Consider the following 19,830-nt stretch of genomic DNA (forward strand, 5'->3'; position numbering starts at 1 on the left):
CACATTGGACTGAGCAACATGACTGTTAGTAGACGTGTTTTTGGCGTGCTGTGCTGTGCAGCGCATGGATTTGCATGCAGTGCAGAGCATGTCGTACAACACATGATTGTCTATGGTCTTAAGAGTACAAAGAGCTATTAATTACTCCCTTTCTTTGAAGTGCTTTCACATGAATATTTATTCACCTTCATGTGAAAGCACAAATTTCTTCTTTTAAATTTTAATAATGAATTGCTTCCAGAAAGTTATGCCTCAAACAATCAATTTCCCCAAATTCAATAAAATAATACATAAGGTTTACAGTTTACATAAGGATAACAATACATACTATGACAGAAACTGAACAAAGGGTAGAAAATAATAGCGATGGAAAGTGACTGAAGTACAGAAAACCATTATAATTGAGAGAGTCAATATTTCAGCAGTGAATTATGATACAAATTGAGTCATTTTTTTCAGAAAATTACAAAGACAAATTTAGGTTCTCTCACAAACAAAATTATAAAGAATTTCTGTCATAAAAATAAGCACAGAATACAACTAAATCATTCAAATCATTTCTCTACCTTTCACTCACTCACTTGCCACCATTTTATCAGTCATTAAATCCTTGCGCCATTTATTCATTCAATATTTCATTAAGTTGAGAAAGGAAGGTCCATTTTTGTCTACAAATGACCAATGCACACGACCTAAAAAGAGAAAAGAGTGAGGAGCTATAAACCTATATGTTTAGTCAAAAAGTTAAATATTCTAATTCTTTTAACCATAACACTTGACTGCAGGAAAAAATGACATCCCTATGAAAAAAATGGGGCATTACAGCTATATAGTACTCTATTTAACCCTTTCGCTGCTGTTCAATCTCCGAAAACCTACTCCTCACATGCGGCGAAAATGTTAAATACGTTTCCTGGGCCCATGGAGCAGGTACTTCCAGGATGGGTGTGGTACACCCTCCGAAGGGTCGCTAATTCGCGGCCCTATCCTTGACGAGCTCACCCACGCAGGACCATCTCTTCGACCCTACCAGCAGGGGGCCTACCTCCTGAAAAGGGACCACTCTGACTGCAATTTGAAAATCAATCACTCAATCCAATCATCAAAAAATGATTGTTTTCATCGCAATTCTGCCAATCAAGCAATCAAGCATGTCTTTTAACCGTGTTTCTACAATGAAAAATAACGATTTTGTTAACTTTTCTAGAAACGTGGCTGCGGACAACTGGAAAAATGGCCATTTTAGCAAAGTTAACAAAACCGTTATTTTTCATCGCAGAAACACAGTTCAAAGACGTACTTCATTGCATGATCGGCAGGAGTGCGATGAAAACAACGAGTTTTTGATGATCGTATTGAGTGATTGATTTTCAAATTGCAGTCACAGCGGTCACTTTTCGGGAGGTAGGCTGCCTGCTCGTAGGGTCGAGGAGACGGTCCTGCGTGGGTGAGCTGGTCGAGGATAGGGTCGCGGATTAGAGACCCTTCGAAGTGCTTCGGCGAAAGTGCTGACCACATGGCAGGGAGGAAGAAAAAGTACGTCTACAGCAGTCTGCCGTGCGGACGTACTAGGTACGTCCACAGCAGTAAAAGGGTTAAAAGGTGCATTCACATAAAACGCTGGTTACAAGCACCTGAAAACCAAAGGCTTATTTCTGGCATTTACAAGTGTGGGCAATTTTTCATTATTTCAAAATGATTTTAACATAAGTTTAAAATATGTTCTACTCTTGAAGGAGCTATGAATTATACTTTCTTAAATTTTTTAAAATATGTTGTAACTAATTCAGCCTCCTTTAAAAATGTTTAATTGTTATGTTAATATGATTCAGTAGATTCCGGTTAATTGGGACATATCTGGACTTGAGCACTTTCCCCCAATTAGGCGAACTCTCTCGTATATGGGCATAAAAAACTTTGAAATGGTAGAAAGAAGACTAAAGAATGTTTATAATGCAACATAAGTTTATTCAACTATTCATTTGATTAATAAATGAACGAGTTCAGTTAATTTATTATCATTTTTAAGAATTATAACATTTTTGTTAAAAATATTTTTCACAGCCACGGGCGATGCTGAATGAATGTCTTTTACCAAGTCCTATTAAAGAAAAGACCCATCCTCTTGCGATTAGTATAACAACAAGAGCTTTCAAAATAGGGCAAGAATAGGAACATTTGTGAAAAATAAGAGTAAATCAAAGGAGGAAAATATAAAAAAACAGTATTCTGAAAACAAAAAATTTTGTCGCGAGTATAGAGTCTCTGTCGCAGTCTCGTGGCCCAATAAAGCCGCATGCTGTCCCAATTAAGCGGAGAATACTCTGGGATATTCCTCAATTGGGTTCTGTTCTTCAAGATCTGCCCCAATTAATCGGCTGCCCCAAGTAACCCGTGGACCCATTAAACAGAATCTACTGTATAAAAAATTACGAACGGTGCCAGACACAGTAAAAAATATTTCCCCACCTTATAATCATCCTACCTACATGATAGTATAGCAAGCGTGAATATTTCAAATGAAGTAGTACAAGCATCATGAGAATTAAAGAATCTCCTTATCTGCGTGCTTTCACTGAAATGCCCACCGCTACCCGAGACATTTTGAAAACATTCAAATAAGATGTCCTTGTTGGGATTATGAGACATATGTAATCCAAAATGTCATAAACTCAGGCCTTATCCCTATTCAGTATGCAATAAAGAACATATTGAGTGGTTTCAGGCGTTGCTTGATTGCATTCTCAGGTCATTCAATGTCCATTTCTGGATGATATGCCTTCATTATGGGATATTTTTCCCATAAATTCATTATTTTAAAAATCTAGAAATCTTATGGAAAACTGCCAAAAAATACCGTTTTGTGGATTTCAAGAAGTCATGAAAACAGCAAAATTCAAATGCACTTTTTGAAAAAAGGGATTCATTTTTTTGTAGAAAAAGTCTCCAAAATTATCTGTATTATGTACTTGTTTTACGTTAATTTATTTTATCACATTGGTATGACTACTGATTATATGTGCCAATGAAAATTTATATGAGTATTTTAAAATGATTACCTAATTATTTCAAAATTGTTAAAAGGATTTCAAAATTATATTAAAATGATTTTAGCATTACGTTAAAATGATTAGGAAATAATTATCAAATTATTTTAAAATGCGTGTAAAATAATTTTGAAATTGTTTTTAAATAATGTTCACATAATTATATTTCTGTGAAATTAAAAAAGGAACTTATTATACAAAAAAATAGCCATTACTTCCTACATATCTATGTACGTACTATCAACAAAATAAGATCAAATGGTACAAGACTTTAAAAAAGCAACGCTTAATACATTATTTTAAAATTATTTGAAAAAGTCATGAATTTAGCCATCTTATGATATTTTGATGTTAAAATTATTTGAAATAATTTTAAAAGCATTTTTCAATATTCTTTTGCCACTTGGGCTTGCATTCTAAAACACTTAAACTTGAGGAGCAACTGCTAAGTCACTAATAAACATTGGAAAATGACTGAAAATCCTTCGCTGCCAACGCATGTGAACACGAGCATGGATGGTAACCATTAAGCAAATGACAATATTAACATTGGCATATTTTTCATAAGACGATATGGAAAAAAAATTGGAGTATCACACTTGGAGTGCTCCTAAAATTTTATTTGTACTGTATGTGCTGAATAAGTTCACCAAACGACTCAGATGTTCCTTCCTCAATGGGTTACTCGCCAGAAAAATTCTTGTATTCTTCTATGCTTTCTTCGATGATGGAATTGTTTGGCTGTAGAAGGGAGTAGGGGGTTCACAGAGCCTTCCTACCTCTGAAATTATGCTTGGGGCTCTTGGCGAGGGTTAAAGTAGTCAAGTTGCACAACCCGATCAAGTCAAATTGATCCCCAGTAGACATGGAATGCGTAAGCAATACGGGATATAATGGAAATGGCAGCACTGGGCATGTGGACGGACTTCTGAAAATGGCTGTACATTCTATGAAACAGAGTCATAGGATTTCTTTCCAAACAAACATTTAGCCTTCATTACTGAATATTCAATAGCTGAGAATTTATATTAACATTTATTTCTTGAGCTCATTCAGACATTTAATACCTAAATACCATTTCAAGTCATCATAGCTGAGGGATGACTGGGTTTCATTTCCTCCATTTTCTGCTTCATGATGTGTAAATTCTTCATTTCCTTTGATGACTCATCATTCAGCATCTTCAATTCTTCATCTAACTCATTCTCACTCTTTAACTGGGAGCATATTTGGTTCAATTCACTTTTAAGTTTCTCAATTTCCTGTGTATGCTTATCAACTACACCCTGTAGATGTGCTTTCCTCTTAAGCTTTTCAGCCATGTCATGTGAATAAAGGGCTTTTTTCACATTCCCATCTGGCCTCCTAGATAAAAATAAGAATCAAGGATAATCAATTAATCATCATGAGACAATAATCAGGAATTCAAATGCATTTATGTAAAACAATTATCGTGCACGAACCCTTCTCCATGCACTTATTCTTCCACTTCCATACTTCCAAACCACTATACATTTGTACAGGGTGCAAATGATGTAATACAAACTTAAATAAAACGAAGAGAATATCACTATTTCATCACAGGTTTTAAAACAGCATGAGAGCACCCTTCAGCATTGAAAAAATAACCTCTCTAAATGATATTCTTATAATTAAAGAAAACTGAGAAGTACCCCATGTCTTGCATAGTTCAAATTTTATTCTTTCACCCTCCAGAGGCATTTAATTTTTTAGTCAAATTACATAAATCCAATGGATTTTATACATGCAAATATACCTGAAGCTACTAATTTAAACTGTAAGAACTCAATGACAGAAGAGATCAACAAGAGGATAATGGCTGGAAATAGGGCTTACTTTGCTAATATTAAACTCCTGAAGTCAACTCTTCTATCTAAAGAGATGAAATTCAAGATCTATAAGACACTTATCAGACCGGTCGTGACATATGGAGCAGAAACGTGGAGCATCTCCACTGGAAACGAGCAAGCTCTGTGGATATTTGAACGGAAGGTTTTGCGAAAGATATATAGTCCCGTGACAGATGGGGTAACTTGGAGGATAAGAACAACCAAGGAAATAGAAAATATTATCCGAGGCGAAGACATATTGAGGTTTGTGAAGACCCAACGGCTAGCTTGGCTAGGTCATGTAAAAAGAATGAGTGAAGAAAGGATGCCTAAGAAGATTCTACATGGAAATATGGATGGAAAGAGAAAAAGAGGAAGACCGAGGAAAAGATGGATGCAGGATGTGGAAGAAGACATAAAGGCTATGAGGATTGTCAGATGGTGGGAGAAAGTGCAGAACAGGAGAGAATGGACAGGTGTCTTGAGGGAGGCCAAAGCCAATACCGGGCTGTAGTGCCAAGAAAGTAAGTAAGTAAGTAAGTAAAATATACCTGAAGCAAACCAAAATAATATGAACTAAAATACATACTTTCACCTGATCTCAAATAATATACTATGCAGTGAATTTTGATGAACACAATGGTAATAAAGTATCTAGCTACAATGATGTGAAAAGAAATAGTTTGTCACTTAATTGTAGAGCAAGCATTACAGAACAACATTCAACATAACCACCCATTGTGGCTAACAGTAATGATCAATAGCTCATGACTGATTTACCAGCAATGAATAGGGCAGTTTCCTATTTTATTTAATTGCCTAAATCAAAAATTTATTAATCCTGGAGTATGCATTTCAAGCATTTAGATTTTTAAATGACAATATCTATTTTTCGTGATTAAATGAAAAGTGAAAAATTTCAAGCACACGAAAACGCAATGGCTAGGTATGAATGCTGGGAAAAGTGTGACATCATTCTGGTTCTGGCTGCTGCTGTGTGAGGCCACCTTGGTGCATGGCTATGAGCGCCTCTACGATGCAGGCTGCTAGCAGGTAGCACTTGGTTTAAATAAGGATTATTAATACCCTATCAAACGAAGGAAACTTTCAAACCATAGGCAATTTTAACAGGAAATTATTAAGAGATGTTTCCTTGATCTCTGTGCCACATGCATGCGTTAGTAATCTCAGACGATGTAAAACTCCTGACTAGTCGTATAGAATCTAGGTCCCTGTAATGTCACGTGGAGTCGCATCGCATTGGCACCAATCTGGCCTTTTTCAAATGAGGTTGATATTGACCAATAACATTCATCTAAACTGGGATTTCTAAAACCAAATTATTTGTATATGTATTATGAATACACCTATGTTGGGTAACGAATCACAATCAATGCCTTTAGTTTTCTTTGATGAAGGAAACTACACTATTAACAAGACATATTCATAGAAATACCACTTTTGTCAATAACTTCGGACAAAAAGGCATCTTCATCTAACAATAAGTTCTACCAAACAAAATATGAACTAGTTGATTGATCAGCCTCTCGTTCAAACACAGGTGTGCCCAGTGTGTTACACATTCCTCAACGTCAGACAAGTTACATGGAATCATGATGGAAATAAAAGCACTGCCATTTTTACATCGGTCAAAATTATTTACTGCAAGCACTGTATCTATATGATGGACTTTGCCTTGGTGTTATTTTAAATGGAGGCTTAGCACAAAAGTAATGGTCACAACCTTTAGCAGGTAGAATGGTTTCACAATCTGAGGAGCAACTTAGAAGAAAACAAACACAACACAAAGTATATCACGAAAAGAGTACCATCATCAAAAGAGTTCACAAACAGGAAGGAGCTGATGAGAGGATTATTAGTTAGAAGTGTAAATAAAAAGCTTTTAGAGACTGATACTGAGTTGAGTGCACAAGAGAGTTGCAAGGAAAGCACATGGAAGCGGGATAAGAATATTCTAGAGGCAAATCAATTCTCAATTGTCTAGCTTCTGATTATCTGTTTGACATATTATCCGAGTCAGATAGTGTTTTAACCCTAAAATGGTTGAAAAATATTTCAAGAGGAGAAAATAATTTCAACACTTTTAAGTTTGATTTGTTTAAAAAGAGGAATGAATTAGAGTACGACTGATGCCACATTCATCTAGCGTTGCCATTAGAAACATTTACTATCCTACTTACCAAAGGAAATGCATCTTTTGGCAGGGAAGAAGGTAAAGTTGAATGTCGGAAGAATTTCACTTCAATCAAGACAGCGTGCATTCTATGCTTTTTGGTAAATCCATAGTGTTACTAATTAGCTCCCCTTGAATAGAGAACTTATGAGGGCTCAGTTCAAGAAAATATGTAACACATTAAGACCAAATTTTTACATAATTCTATTCCTCCTTCCCCTAGACACTTCCTTGCACTAACTTTGAAATAAAAATAGCATAATTGAGAACAAACGATTTCTGGTGTACTTTACCCAATCGAAGTACTTAGGAGACAGTAAATTTGGAATAGTGGGCATGGGATGAAAATGGGGATGATTGGCGACTCTAGTCATCTGTTTTTTTATAATCCGTGAATGATGGATGTTAACTGCCAAATGATGATAAACATTTTAATAAATTAGAGATTCAGGTATAGCATAAAATAGAGGAGGAGAGATGGATGGATCAACGAACTTCAATAGATTGCGACTGAAGAGAATACTTAAATTATAAAGAGAGAGTGGATGGAAATTGTAATGAGTGTATAAGGATACAGAAAAGATTGATTGAAGAAAATTGCGATAGAAGCGAGGAAAAGAGAGCACGATTTATGAAAAAAAATGAAGAGTAGAAAATACGCCTTACGACAAGATGAAGTAGGAATATGAATACGTTTGCAGACAGGGACACACGGTTGAGCATGAGTGTGTTAAGAATGCTTTCTTACACGCAAACCAACAGACAACATGTAATAATGTGCATCCTTACAATAAAAATATGATATCTGTCAAAATACAATCGGTAAAACAAATAAATTAACGAAACTCAAGAGCTAAAATGAATCGCAGTGGAATTTTAAAAAAACGTAGATAGATAATAATTTTGTCCAAATACCTTCACTTACCAGCGCACAACATCTTTATTTGATGAATACCGCGAACGCAGATCGTCCACCGACGATAATTTATCGTTCAGTTTCACCGTATCGTGGATATCATCGAACTGTGTCAATGAATTCTTTTTCACCACATCCTTGAAAACTTTAAATGTTTTGGAACCACCTTTCCAAGGCTTATTCCCTTTGGATAAGCATGAATAGATTTCTCCAAATTGGGTCTCACTGCAATACAAAACATTACTAAGTTATCACCACAAAGTTCCTCACACATCCACAAATTGGTGCCATTGAAACGTAAATAGGTTAGCAGTATTGATAACCATCCTCACAAAAACACAGTCACGGAAAAATATGCACGAGGTGAAGGATTTCCCGCACATCTATCAATATTTCAAGCAGCGCGAGGTGATAGTAACTGTCACGCTGTAGTTCTTACCTAACTTTATTGAGAAACACACCGAGCTGATTGTTGACAAAGCAAGGATAGATAAGACGCATTTTACGCGTCTCCCCTTCTTCTACTGCGTTTACACTAGACATTTTCGACAATATTTACGGATCAGATGCAGTGTTTACAGTTTCATAATAGTTTACAGTTTCCAACGAGCAACCGCCAATTTTAAAATAAAAAATGCCAAACGAAAATCAGACGGAGTGGAACCGTGGAACGGAACGATCGAGCTGGGCTGGATCGGAACAGGAACGAGTGAACCACGTGGACGAAGAGGCGGTGAATTTGAAGCATATTAGATGAAGCTTTTAAGGTTGGCTCTATGAACTGACAAGTATAAGATTTGACATTAAATTCTTTTAAATTATTTGATAATAAACTAGTGGCATTAAATTATTTTATGTAAATTCTAATTATTAGAGTTGGATTTTAAAGACCAATTGCTATGTGACATGTAGCACCCTACAAAGTTGTAGAATGGAACGCGCAGTAGGGTGACGGAATACCTAGAAACAACCATTCTCAATCAGTATCATCGGTATCATCACTATTTAATTATGAGGAAGAGTCTTGTGGCCTTAAATTCATGAATTTTCTGCATTATTCCTTGATCAGTGATAGCATACCCCTATGAAAAAATTGTATAAACCTGTTTCAAAATTTTATACAATCTTATACATTGCCATGGCAATACGGTAGTTTCCTTCATCAAAGAAAACGAAAGGCATTGATTGCGATTCGTTACCCACCATTAGTGTATTCCTAATACACAAATTATTTGGTTTTTGAAATACCGGTTTAGACGAATGGCAAGGGTCAAATTTTATCCCCATTTGAAAAAGGCCAGATTGGCGCCCATGCGATTCCACTCCGCATGACGTCACAGGGGCTTAGTTTCTACACGAGAGGATAGGAGTTTTACATCGTCTGAGGTTACCAATGCATGCATGAGGCACAGAGCTCAGGGAAACATGTCTTAATAATCACCTATTAAAACTGGCTAAGTTCGGAAAGTTTCATCGTTTGATAAGGTATTAATAAACCTTTTTTAAGCCAAGCGCTACCATCCAGCAAGGTACTCAGCTATCCGCTAGCATCCTGCGACGTATCAGCGCTAAGCCCCGCTCAAGGTCACCTCACCGGGCGGGAGGGGGAACCAGAAATACGACGTACGGAGATATTTCCCGGCATTCATACTTAAGCATCGCGTTTTCGCGCGCTTGAAAATTTTCACTTTTTATTTAATCGCGAAAAATAGATGTTGTCATTTAAAAATCTAAAAGCGTGAAATACGTACTCCAGGAGTAATAATCTTTCGATTAAAGCAATAAAAAAATAATAGGAAACCACCCTATTGTATAAATTGTATAAAATTTTGAAACAGGTTTATACAATTTTTTCATAGGGGTATGCTGTGATAGATTTAGGAATTAACACTGGCACTATATAGTGCCAGTGTTAATTTATAAATCTTATAAGATATTGTAAAAATAAGTGATTAAGAAAAAATTTTGAATTTCCCATTTTCACATATTCTGCTGCTGTATTCAAATTAATTGATGAAACCAACGTCATAAATTTAGATTAAGAGTTTCCCAGGAGGTCATAAGAAATGTTTTTGAGTTCCAAGACTGGGTTTTATATAGTGTCCGTGTTGCTCTGGATGGTTCTTTTCTCAAATGGAAATTCTTCTGGAACACCCGTATTAACCCCACCAAACCTTATTGCACCATTTACAGAACTCTTAAAAGATTTTAACCTCCTCCTTCACACCAACTCAAACAGCTCCCCTCTATAATCATCCTATTCAAATTTTCACCAATCTCCATCTTAAAAATTATCAGAGCGACCCTTCATTAAATCATTTAAGCCTTTCTCAAATGATAAAAATTGCACTACAATATTTCATCTGCAACCCAAACATTGTCATTACTCTATCAAAATGCCATGGTGGTTGGCGTAACATGGTGAAACTCCTTCATGATTTTTAACCTTTGTGCATCATTACTCTATCAGATAATGGTGACATAGTGGTTATAATGAATGCGGATGATTACATTAACTGCAGGCCACTAAAGCAGTTGTCCAACAATTCAGCTGAGCACCAAGAATAAATTCTCTTTCCCCTCTAAGAAAAGGGACCACAGGAAGGCTTAACGGCCCAAGATAACTATTCCCTCCCTACCCCTTATGTGTTCATTTTGCAGAAAATTCGTAAACTTAACAATTCCAACTGACCAATAGTCCGTTCAATTCAATCTCCCACAGAACAGATTTCTGCTTTTGTTGAACACTATTACTAACCCCTAGTTCATCCCCTGCAAACATACATAAAAGACACATTATATCACTTCCTCCAACTCATTCACTTGACCCATACTCCTGATAAAGATGTCATCATGACAACTATCAACATCTTTTTCCTTTATACATCTATATACCACACGCAGAAGGCATATCGTCTCTTCAACACTTTCTTGACCAATGCTCCATCTCACATACTCCAGGTACAGTTTCTAGTTGACCTCTCTAAAATCATCCTTACACACAACTCTTTCTCTCTCAATAACCAACACTTTAGCCAATCTAGGGGTTGTGCCATGGGAAGCTGTTTCACTCCTTCCTATGGTAATCTCTTTTTTGTCCTTCCATGGCCTACCCTCTGGGTCTGATACATTAATTATTTTGACATCTTCCCTCTGTGGCTACATGATGTGGATTCTTTGATTACTTTCATCTCCTCACTCTACTCGTCTTCCTCCATTAACTTCATTTCCTATTCTTCTTCAAATTCCAAACACTTCAAAAAACACATCAAACTCCTTGATATGGAAATTTCTCTTGCCAATAAGAAGTTTAACACCTATGTACATATAAAAAGTACTACAAATTAAAAAATATTTACTCTTCGATAGGTATATACCATGCTTAACATATGAAACACACTCTCCCACATTCTCTAGCCATCCGTGGACACAGAAAATGTAACAGTGAGTCAGGACACAAGGGGGGTCCTATGAGGGTTAACAACACACCGGGGGCGGGACCCAGTAACTTAATTGATATGCCCAGGTGCCCGGGGAGGGGAGTGGAAGGGAAGGGAAAAGGATGGAAGTGCCGCCACAATAGGAGCCCAATGACATCTCCGGGGTAGGGATAGGGTTATAAGGGCAGGATGGGGAAACCCTCGCTGCTATGGAAGCGACCAGGGCCCACTACTAGCGAAACCATAATTTAATGTTTCTACAGAGAGAAAAAAATTTCTAATGAGGAAAAAAATTTCTACTATTTTCGGTAGATACAGAAAATGCAACAATATGGTCTCTCTGAATAAATTTCTTTCGCATCTACACTTTGCCCTCCAACAAAGAGGATACCAAGACACCCTCCTACAAAAGATGCCATATGCCCTAGAACACCAAGGTAGGGACAACTCTACATACCTTCTCTACATCTGCATGACCTTTTTCCGGTCTAAGGCCTTTCCCTACCCTTTCAGACAACTCTATTACCTCCAGACCACTCCCAGGATGAGCACAAGCACCACTAAAGCAAACTTGCTGTGGCATAAGACTGCAGTTTGGAGTGAGAAGTACACCACTTTGTCCTATCAAAATTCTATCTCCCTCCAAGACCTCATCCTACCATATCATTCCAGTGGCACAGCGAGGGTGGGGTTTTGGGGGATAAAATCCCCCCCAGGGCTCAGAGAAATTTTTAAGTTTAATCCATCTTCTATATTATTTCTACTGTATAGATACCTTTTTCTCAACTTATACGCAACCAAACTCTACAAATGAGGTACCAAAATGCACAGAATTTATCTGAGAACATGCGACGGCATATCTTACTTCCTAAATATTACTATTGTTTCCTAAAATTGGTTTTTAAATAATTTAAAAAAATCGGTGAATATTCCTGACGTTAACAGTGCACAAACTGATACATTTGTTCATTTGCAACAACATCTCGCATTCTTTAAATAACTTTTATCAAAATGCGGCTGATTCCACATTTAAGTCTCCTGTTGATACGTAAGTATGAGTCATCATGTGCGTTTAACAGAGGATAGTGTAATTATATCCAATATTGTGTTTAAAGAGGTCCTCTGTCCTCAATTTGTGCATGAACATTCCAATTAAATTTGTACATAAGACCCTGCCTTTTTTTCTACATTTAAAAATTAGAATTTATCCCTCTGTGGACCTGCATTGAAAAGAGCGGGGGAAGCCTGCTGGGAGCGGGCGCATCACACTCGTTTTATTTAATTGGATTGATATTACTAATAGAATAGTGTAAGGATTATTAAAATATCCCTCAGAAAGCCGTAAAACTCACCACTTTAAACCATTTATCTTAAAATTCTGCAATTTATTAATCTCGCACCTACCACTTATCCTGGTGGGTATTCCATACCCCCACACACCCCTGTATTAGTTGCATCTAAACCTCCCCCCCACCCTTAATTCCTAGCTGCGCCCTAGCTGTATCATTCCCCTCCTTGACTTCCATTAACTTGCCTGAACCGTTGATCACACCACTTGGCTGTGTCTCCACCCCAGAAGATAGAGGAGAGGAGACCTGGCGGTATGCTGTTCCTCCAACCCTTGGTTGGACGATGAGAAGTGTTCCAGAGTTTTCCTGTCAACACGGGTGCTTTCCGGGAAATTTGGAGTGTTGCACTGACTGGGAAATTGAGGTAATCCTCTCCTCCTTCAATAAATTTGCCCCTCCACTCTGCCCTGTTCCGGCCGCTCTCTTGCTTACGGGCTTTCGCTGCGGTGACATTGGTTGACTTGTGAGAGTGATTCTCAACTCATTTTTTTGGTGCTGACAGGCAAAACAGTTTTGCACTTAGTTTTCCTTGGTTAAGGTTCGTTTTGAGATTATAAGTTATCATTGTTGATTATTTTATACTTATGACAATGAATATTTCTACCTTCAAATACTAGTTGATTGAATATGAATTGTAATTTTGACAACTGTTAATTGTTTCTTTGACGGCTGATTATTCTTGTTTTGTGGAGTCTTTCCCTCACCTAGTGAATGACAGACGATCGAAGTTCCCTGTGTCTGAGCTTACGACAGGAATCTTCAAGTTTCAAACTATGTAATGCCACACACTTTTGTTCTAATTTACATTTCATTCGATAAAATAGGTAACTTCAGGCATAAAGAGGTAGGGATGACAATGAAATGCGACCAAAGCACTTATTTATCTCTGGTTTTATTTCAAAAGACATTGAAAATTATTACAGTTCCATGAAGCTATTCCAGTTATCATAGCAATCCTCTGGTGTTATACATATATTCTGACTCGACTTATTTCTAAGCATTCTTTTCATAATAGTTTTTTTTATTAATACAAAAACTTATGCCTCCCCATGAAATTGGATTAAATTTTGCTTCATGTGTAATCTTTCTTCAAAAAAAGGCACTTAGGGCTAGGTTATGACTTCTAGTACAACATCATCATTTTCAAATAGATAAGAAGCTGAGGACATCAGTTGGCTTGCTATTATAAGCCAGCACATTTTTGTACTAATTTTCATAACAATTGATATAATTATAACTTCAATCGTTCAACAAAATTATTTCGTGCAATAATATATAAACGATATAAAGTCAAGGACATTCATATTTATTAAAACGTCAAATGATGAATTGTTTGAAAGAACAAAATTAAACCAGCAAAAATAACTACATCCAGATTTATCCTTAGGGATTTTATTTTTGGTGTATAAAAAGAAAAACAGAAAATATCATTGTGAGATAAATTAATGAACTTATATTTAAATTGATATGGTAGACTTGATTATTCTTGAAATTAAGTTTACGAGTTATTACATCATAAGTTAATTAATTGTAAAACAACACAAAAATTAACATATATTATAGAAATTCCACCTTTTGATTTACCATCTCATGTGAATAGCAAATTTTAATATGAGAAAGAATACATAAAAAATCAGATTCATGAAACAGTGATCCTTTTTAACATAGGACATAGCACAGCGGAGCAAAACTTAAAGTTTTTCCAGAAATATTACATGTATAAAATGAAATAACCACTCGGTCCCATTCACCAGAAAACTGGTAATACACTAACAAACTGGTATAATGTTACTATAAAAATATACACAATAGCACCAAACTGTTACCCTAGAGTAATAATAATATTCTTAAAATGGCAAGCACATGTTCTTTTCAACCACTCCTAAAATATACATAGATTCATCAACTAGATAACACTGCAATAGCACACTAACACAGCAAACAAAAATTTACATGAATCCTGGCAACGATGTAAACAATGAATGTGAAAAACAATAAAGCATTGGCAAAATCATTTACAATAAAACACTTTATTATAAAACAGCCATACTCAGCATGACTGAGGCCTGGGAAACAGTATTCAAATTGGCCCAGAATAATTGGCTAGTTCAAAACTCCTTACGTAATCAATTTTTATTTTTAGCTCATATGAAAAAAATATGTATCAACTTTTTGTAGCCAAAACCTATTTCTCCTGGAGCAAGAGTGAATCACATGATTAGTATTTGTGCGTACATCTCTTCTTCGACATGAATCAACAATTATTTATGAATACTGCTCTGGATTTTCAACCTTATTTTCCTCGGGATTTATGTGATAGAACCCATCAGTATCAACTTATATTTACAATTTCAACAGTTCTTATCAAGTTCTGAAATGGTGAAAGAGCAAAATAAAAAGATCAAAACTTTATAAACACAGGAAGCAAACAACATCATTTTCTTCATATGCTTGATTTTCATGGCGAGTATATTGGTGGAAGAAATCAATTTGATTCAATTCACATCATCACTCTAATCCATAGCTGAGGTGAACGTAGGCAATTATATGAAAGAAAAGTGTAAATTTATACATGGATCTATGTAACAAATACTTATAAAAAATTTTGATAGGAGAAAAAAAGAGATTCAACTAGAATAAATATAGATTCCCAATCAAAGGGTTTGCACCTAATGCAAGAATTTTGGATAGTTAAAAAAAAACTTGAAAACAGTGCACTGCATGACAGCAAGAAGCACAATATTAGAAATATATAACGACACGAGCACGTCGCACCTCTTCTAGCTTTTCTCCATGTGGAAAGATTTCGTCGATGATGACGACATCATGGTCACGCTTCGCTCGATCTTCTGAGTGGACTGATGAAGCATCTTTTCGATGCTTGTATCCCCGTACATGGTCGCCATCAAAGACTGAGGGGGAGGAGGAAGATGAGAGCCAAAATCTTGAGAGACAATGCTGGAGGACGTGTACGCATTCATGTTTGACGACTGATCCATCAGGTTTGCCAGCGACGGAGGGGGAGGAGGTGGTGGAGGAGACGAGGACGGGGAAGGAGGACCCCCAGCCCTTGACGAGAACGATGACGATGAAACCTTCCTTGTCTGACTCTGTGATGAAAGCTTCCTTTCAGTGGAGAAGAACTGACGTTCGGACTGCACCCCGGATGAGTTGGGCCCATTCGCTTTCGTCGCACCAGATGGGGACATTGCCGAGACACCATTGGTGAATGATGAATTTGCTTGTTGAGTGTGTAGATTTCCAGGACTGGATTGTACACTGGAATCGAATGATCTGGTTTCATACCTAAAAAGTAGGGACTTGTGCTAATTACTTGTTTCAGAAAAAGTTTCAGGTAACCCTCACGACGATAAGAGAAATGATTTGATTAGCATAGGTCACAGTTCTATACTTGCATACGCTGGAAATTTATTTTTTTTGTTGAAATTTTGAACCTAGTAAACTACAATGATTAGACTAGGGAGGCTAAATTATTACTGGAGCTCCTGCATTGGTTAAACTATTTTTTAATGATATTAATGAAATAATGTGAAACGCATCAACCTAAAATTTTAATATTGTTTTTAAAAATGACGATACCATAATATAAAGCCATCATAAAGAAAATATCGCCACTATATCAACAGCTCCAATCAAGCCCTACCACAGCAGGGATGTCCGAGTTTCTGCCATTCGCCCCCTCATGCACTTGACAGTGTCTGCACCAAGGACCAGCCTCAAGTGGCTTTACTTCAGTTAGACTTCAATGGATAACAGTCTAAAAATGCCAACGTTACTTGAATAATTTAGTAGTGCCATGTTGCAGGAGCAAGGGAGACTTGGGTCATTCAAGGTAGAGCCCTGTGTGCCCCACAAAGTGATCACTTCAATGACCTAATAAAGTTAGGATCTGTGGAGTAGCCAGGAATTTCATAAGGGGGGTCCAAAACCGGGGGGAAAATGTTTTAAAACAGGGTACAGTGAAACCTCGATATAACGACACCCCACGGTGCACTAAGAAACACTCGCTATAGCGAATTGTCGCTTTACCGGAGGTGGAGCAAATAATAGCCAATATACCAGTTGCGAACGGATATACAGGAACAGGAGTGGTGCGGCGACAGATAAACATCTATCCGATAAACGTAAGCATAAATCCAGACGAAAGGCGATATTTTTTTGCATCACTAAATTTCCTTACTCAAATAACGACTAACTATTCAAACAATTTATAAGCACCGCACTGAATAAAAATCATGCAGAGCATTGTTTCGTCAATCGTTATATTTATCGAACGACAGTTTATCACATAAATTTGAGACTGAGCACTCCATTAACTTCATTTCTAACAGATCGCTAGCAATTACAGAGGTTAAGGAGTCTTGATGAAAGTCTTCCGGCGGTGAAACCCTCGCTATGGCGAGAGCCAACACCGAAAGGGTCTCGTAAAAACGAATTTTTTAACACGCTTATTATAAGGTCAATTGACGGTGCATCGGCTATCTCTCGTAATAGCGGGGGTGTCGCTATAGCCCGTACTCGCTTTAACGAGGTTCCACTGTACTAAGTAATGGGTTTTCAACTAATTTTAACACTTTTCATAATCAAAAGACCTTAATTTGTTAAAGAAATATTTTGTAAATTCATGATTTTTCAATATTCAGGTTTCTTTTATGAAGGAAAATACATAAATGTGTTTTTATATTTCGGGGGGACAGTTCGTGGGGTCCGGATCCCACATCCCCCCTGGCTACGCCACTGGTTAGGATTAAATTAATCTTACATAAAAGAGATTGCAAGTTTTCACAAACCTGGTAAAAGATTCATATCCACTGCCATAGCCAGCCTCATTTTCTGTGTCCGAGGAAGTAGCACCACCATCACTTGGACCACTTCCCTTGAAGCGGTATTTTGCTTGTCGAATAGCAGTAAGCCTTCCTCTCGCTTCCTCCAACTCACGTTCTTTCCTCAACACTTCCGACCTTGCATTTATTTCTTGCGCAATGCCTCCAACCATTCTTCTGTTGAGCACCAGGCTGCGCTCTTCCTCTTGCTGTAATGCTTGCTGGGCAGCTCTCACGAGGTTATCGGTAGCACGCTTAACAGCATTACCAGCAGCCTGTAAATTTCAGTTGCATTGCACATTAGGTCTGAGCTAATTGTTTCAGCTTCTTAGGACACTTTAAAATGCAAAATGGAGATGCTCCTCATTCATAATAATGAAAAAAATCTTTTTTATGCCTTGTCACACTTATACAGAAAATATAGCAACAAAACATTTCCATGCAGGTTGAAATAAGGCTCTCTACAAGAACAATTAGATGTTAATAATCTCCATGAAAATTCAATGTCATATAAAACATGTACAGCAACCAAATTTAAGAAATAATGAGAAATATAAAGAGGAAAGTCCATCATATTCTGATATAAAATATATGTATTTCGTAAGATAAGATTTTTACAAAAGCTTCCATTCCATTCATAATATAATTTGATCTGTAAATTTTTACCAAACAAAATAAATTTATTTTATATAAAATTGCTTGGCCTTTAATTATTAATATAATGACAAAAAAGAACTTGCTAAAAATTAAAAACATCCCATTCAACATTACCCATTAAAAATCTTCATCATTCTCCATTTGAGGTCTCATGTCTCACACAATGTATCACATAATAAGCTCACATTGTTCCATACATGGAAAATTTTAGCATAAAAAACTATTTCTATAAGCAAATGTCAGCATCCTTCCTTTGAAGTAACATGCATGCAACCAAAAACAGCCTCAGTGAGCTTTCTGTATCAGGGATAATAACAATAACATAGGACAACTAGAAACACCCACACCCTGAATAAATATGTATTAGCAGGCGGGACTGGATCTTGCAATCATCAGTTTAGCAGACAACAACTTTACCCCGTTGCCACCAAGGCCTTTTCTTTCTATCATCAGACTAATTTAATTGCTTTGTGGGACAGCTTACCTGAAGCCTCTTGGTTGATGGAGCATCTGGGTCAGCCTTAACTTTGCATGCCACAAGCAGCTGAGCTGTAGAGGAAGCAACTTGTTTTGCAGATGATATTAATTTTTCCTCAGACGACAACCCTTGCACCAGGGCATTTGCTGATTCAACTAAACTGTGAGTGGCAGCAGCCACAAGTCTTGCGGCAGAAACCAAGCCTTCTGACCACTGTCCATCATCAGAACTTGAGCGAGGCCTGCGACTCACCTAGGGATTGTCCAACAAAACACATAAGTCAAATATCCACATAAAAATAGCACTGAAGTAGGTATTTATGAATTTTACCACTAAATATGTGGTAACACCATCATATATAAAAATGGGTAAATCTACCCAAACATTAACATGTTATTTGCAGAACTTTACTTCAAACTATAGCATCAGCCAATACACAACCTTCTCTTTTAATGAATATTTTTAATTAATACGCCCAATTCAATTAATACCCAATCTAATGTACAAGCCAATAGGATTTTACCTACTTTTAAAGAAAATTAATTTTCAGGTCACTAAATCTAGTAAAATTACATAAAATTATAATAGAGATTCATGCTTCACCAATCTACAAAAAAAGTATTGGAAGCATGTATGTAATATCAAGAGAGTAACCTAATGAATTACTTTCACAGAGGAAAGGAAATGATACAGGGAGAAACCCATACCTTTCCAAGATCAATTAATTCTCTCTGTGCTGCAGATGCAGCCTTCACCAGGGCAGATGTTGCAGCAGCAATGGATTTTGCAGCCTCCAAAATCATTTCATCAAAGTTCATGCTTTCATCAGCTTCCTGCAAAACAAGAGAAAATTTTCATAGTAATATAAAATGCTCATGGTAGTGAATGAAATGACTAAAGCTCATTGGCCAACAGTTAATATACTTGAAAGTACCTACTACATGAACTTAATACACAACAGATACCATATTTATCATGAAAAAGCACATGCTAATCTCTTATTTAAATTTAATCATAAAAAATCACTTTTAATTTCTGAAGGCAGACACGTAGCC

At 36.7% G+C, this 19,830-nt stretch overlaps 2 protein-coding genes across 4 annotated transcripts in view; both read right to left on the reverse strand.

Moving 5' to 3' along the window:
* Positions 1–245: 245 nt before the first annotated feature.
* Positions 246–8,656, reverse strand: LOC124165619. Of its 2 annotated transcripts, none has more exons than XM_046543084.1 (4): positions 8,447–8,656; positions 8,017–8,232; positions 4,115–4,412; positions 246–692 (listed from the first exon to the last, which is right to left on the reverse strand). In XM_046543084.1, exons 1-3 carry the CDS (start codon positions 8,548–8,550, stop codon positions 4,127–4,129), a joined length of 606 nt encoding a protein of 201 aa, XP_046399040.1. In that variant the 5' UTR covers positions 8,551–8,656; the 3' UTR covers positions 246–692; positions 4,115–4,126. The 2 variants fall into 2 exon arrangements, with proteins under 2 accessions (XP_046399040.1, XP_046399038.1); XM_046543082.1 differs by having other exon boundaries at positions 4,123–4,412; positions 8,447–8,655.
* Positions 8,657–13,668: 5,012 nt separating this feature from the next.
* Positions 13,669–19,830, reverse strand: part of LOC124165382 (talin-1) — a 310,193-nt gene continuing 304,031 nt past the window's right edge. For both annotated transcript variants that reach the window (XM_046542766.1, XM_046542767.1), the window contains 4 exons: positions 19,483–19,608; positions 18,782–19,027; positions 17,608–17,915; positions 13,669–16,102 (listed from right to left, as the gene is read on the reverse strand). In XM_046542766.1, the coding sequence (XP_046398722.1) occupies positions 15,577–16,102; positions 17,608–17,915; positions 18,782–19,027; positions 19,483–19,608 (1,206 nt within the window). In that variant the 3' untranslated portion in view covers positions 13,669–15,576. The remainder of the gene's footprint in view (positions 16,103–17,607; positions 17,916–18,781; positions 19,028–19,482; positions 19,609–19,830) is intronic.

The sequence above is a fragment of the Ischnura elegans genome, chromosome 9 (genome assembly GCF_921293095.1).
Source record: "Ischnura elegans chromosome 9, ioIscEleg1.1, whole genome shotgun sequence".
Taxonomy (NCBI): domain Eukaryota; kingdom Metazoa; phylum Arthropoda; class Insecta; order Odonata; family Coenagrionidae; genus Ischnura; species Ischnura elegans.